The 2,420-nt window shown below is 48.6% G+C and overlaps 1 protein-coding gene across 1 annotated transcript; it reads left to right on the forward strand.

The window, feature by feature from the left end:
* The first annotated feature begins 850 nt into the window (after positions 1-850).
* LOC112121718 (olfactory receptor 52M1-like) lies at positions 851-1,798 on the forward strand. Its single transcript, XM_024220635.2, has one exon. It carries the CDS (start codon positions 851-853, stop codon positions 1,796-1,798), a length of 948 nt encoding a protein of 315 aa, XP_024076403.2.
* The last annotated feature ends 622 nt before the right edge of the window (positions 1,799-2,420 follow it).

Consider the following 2,420-nt stretch of genomic DNA (forward strand, 5'->3'; position numbering starts at 1 on the left):
ATTTTGTAGCTGATCTGGTTAGGTCCTGTGATAGTGCTGCTGGTGTAGATATGTGGGCAGAATTGGCATCGAGGTTTGTTGCATGGGTTGGTTCCTGAGTTAGAGTTGTTATGGTGCGGTGCGTGGTTGCTGGTGAGAATATGCTTAAGGTTGGCGGGTTGTCTGTGGGCGAGGACTGGCCTGCCTCCCAAGGTCTGTGAAAGTGGGGGATCATTGTCCAGGATGGGTTGTAGATCACTGATGATGCGTTGGAGACGTTTAAGCTGAGGGCTGTAGGTGATGGCCAGTGGAGTTCTGTTGGTTTCTTTTTTGGGTCTGTCTTGTAGCAGGAGGCTTCTGGGTACACGTCTGGCTCTGTTGATTTGTTCCTTTATTTCCTTGTGTGGGTATCGTAGTTTTGAGAATGCTTGGTGAAGATCTTGTAGGTGTTGGTCTCTGTCTGACGGGTTGGAACAGATGCGGTTGTATGGGATGGATAACCAGTATCCACACTCATGTTTCCTGCTGGTGCCTATTAACATTTTCCACACCACAACATGTAGAATTATTGACACATGGAGCACCATCAAATATGTAATTGGCATTAGTAGGGCCAGTTGTTCATAATTCATTTCTCTGAATAACAAAAATGTCATTTTTCAGTTTGTGAAGAGCAACCAATCTGCTTCACCCATGAGAACAGCCTCTAGTAGTGCACGTAGTGTCTCATATGAATATTGTCTCTCCATCCAGGCATTTGTACTGTGACCATCACCCTAGAGCCTGGGCACATACAGGAAGTCAGGGCAGAGTACAGTATATGCTGGAGACACCATTCTACCTCAGAGTTGGACACCTTCTCCCCTACTCCATGTCAGATTCCAACAAAACCAACTTCATCAACCCATCCACCTTCATCCTGCTGGGCGTTCCTGGCCTGGAGATGGCCCATGTCTGGATTTCCATCCCCTTCTGCACCATGTACACCATAGCCGTCTTGGGGAACTTCACCATCCTGGTCCTTGTGAAGAGGGAGCCAAGCCTCCATGGGCCCATGTACTATTTCCTCTGCATGCTGGCTGTCAGTGACCTGGTCCTGTCTACATCCATCCTACCGAAAATTCTGAGCATCTTCTGGTTCAATTCCAGGGAGATCGATTTCAATGCCTGCCTAACCCAGATGTACTTCATTTACTGCTTCTTAGTGATGGACTCTGGCATCTTGGTGGCCATGGCTTTGGATCGCTATGTGGCCATCTGTGATCCCCTCAGACATTCCACCACCCTGACAAACCCCGTGGTGGCCAAAATTGGCCTGGTCATGGTGCTGCGTGGAATAATGCTAATACTGCCCTATCCCTTCCTGGCGAGGCGGTGGCCATATTGTAGAACCAACATCATCCCCCACTCGTACTGTGAACACATGGCTGTGGTGAAGCTGGCCTGCGCCGACACCCACATCAGTAGTTACTATGGCCTCATTGTGGGATTTATGGTGACTGGTCTGGATTTGTTTTTTATTGCTGTGTCCTATATCCAGATCCTCAGGGCCATCTTCAGCCTCCCCACAAAGGATGCCCAGCTCAAGACTTTTGAGACCTGCGGGTCCCACCTGTTTGTCATTTTAGCCTCTTACATCCCCGTTCTCTTCTCCTCCCTCATGCACCGGTTTGGCCACAATGTGGCTGTACATTTCCACATTCTCATGGCCAGCGTGAACCTTCTCTTGCCCCCCATGCTACACCCCATCATCTACGGGGTGAGGACCAAACAGATCCGGGACAGGCTGCTCCGGCTACTTAGTCATAAAGGGACCTAAAGTTTTCTCCTGTTGCTCTGGCTCTCAGACTGAACTCTGTGCAGAGCTGGCTGGTGAGATGGTGCTGGGCCCTCTTCCCTGGATCACTTACCGGATAGTCAAAAAGACATCAAATCCTTTCCTGACCTTACTGTGCTGTGTCAGCATGACAAACTGGGGAATAGGTCTATGGACAATTCAGTGGGTTGCCACCTCTCTAATTGCTGGTATCTGGACCCCCAAAACCCCACCGTTTGTCCCACTTCTTCTGCCAAGACTCTGACCCTGCTTTACTTCTTCCCCCCCAGGGCCTCTATTCCCCTCCCCCTGTCTCTTGCTGAATTAGTTCTACCCCTCTCCCCTGACCCCAGCTACAAGGGAGCATTTTCAGATTTTGGTAGGGGTGTCAACTTTAACCGTGATTCCAAAGGCTACTTAAGGTCTTGAAAACTCCAGGGTTTTGGCAGATAACTTAGCAATTAGCTGACAGGAGCTCTGTATCTAATTCTCATATATAAAAAAGGAAATAAAATAAATATTAGAGCCACTCAGCTCTAATACTAACATGTTCTGACATTTTGTGCCAGAAGAGGGGACAGAGAGAAAAAGTGTTGGTTCAGCCCTTTAAAAACACAGAGACTAG

The sequence above is a fragment of the Terrapene carolina genome, unplaced genomic scaffold (assembly GCF_002925995.2).
Source record: "Terrapene carolina triunguis isolate 2854851 unplaced genomic scaffold, T_m_triunguis-2.0 Scaffold30529, whole genome shotgun sequence".
NCBI lineage: Eukaryota > Metazoa > Chordata > Testudines > Emydidae > Terrapene > Terrapene triunguis.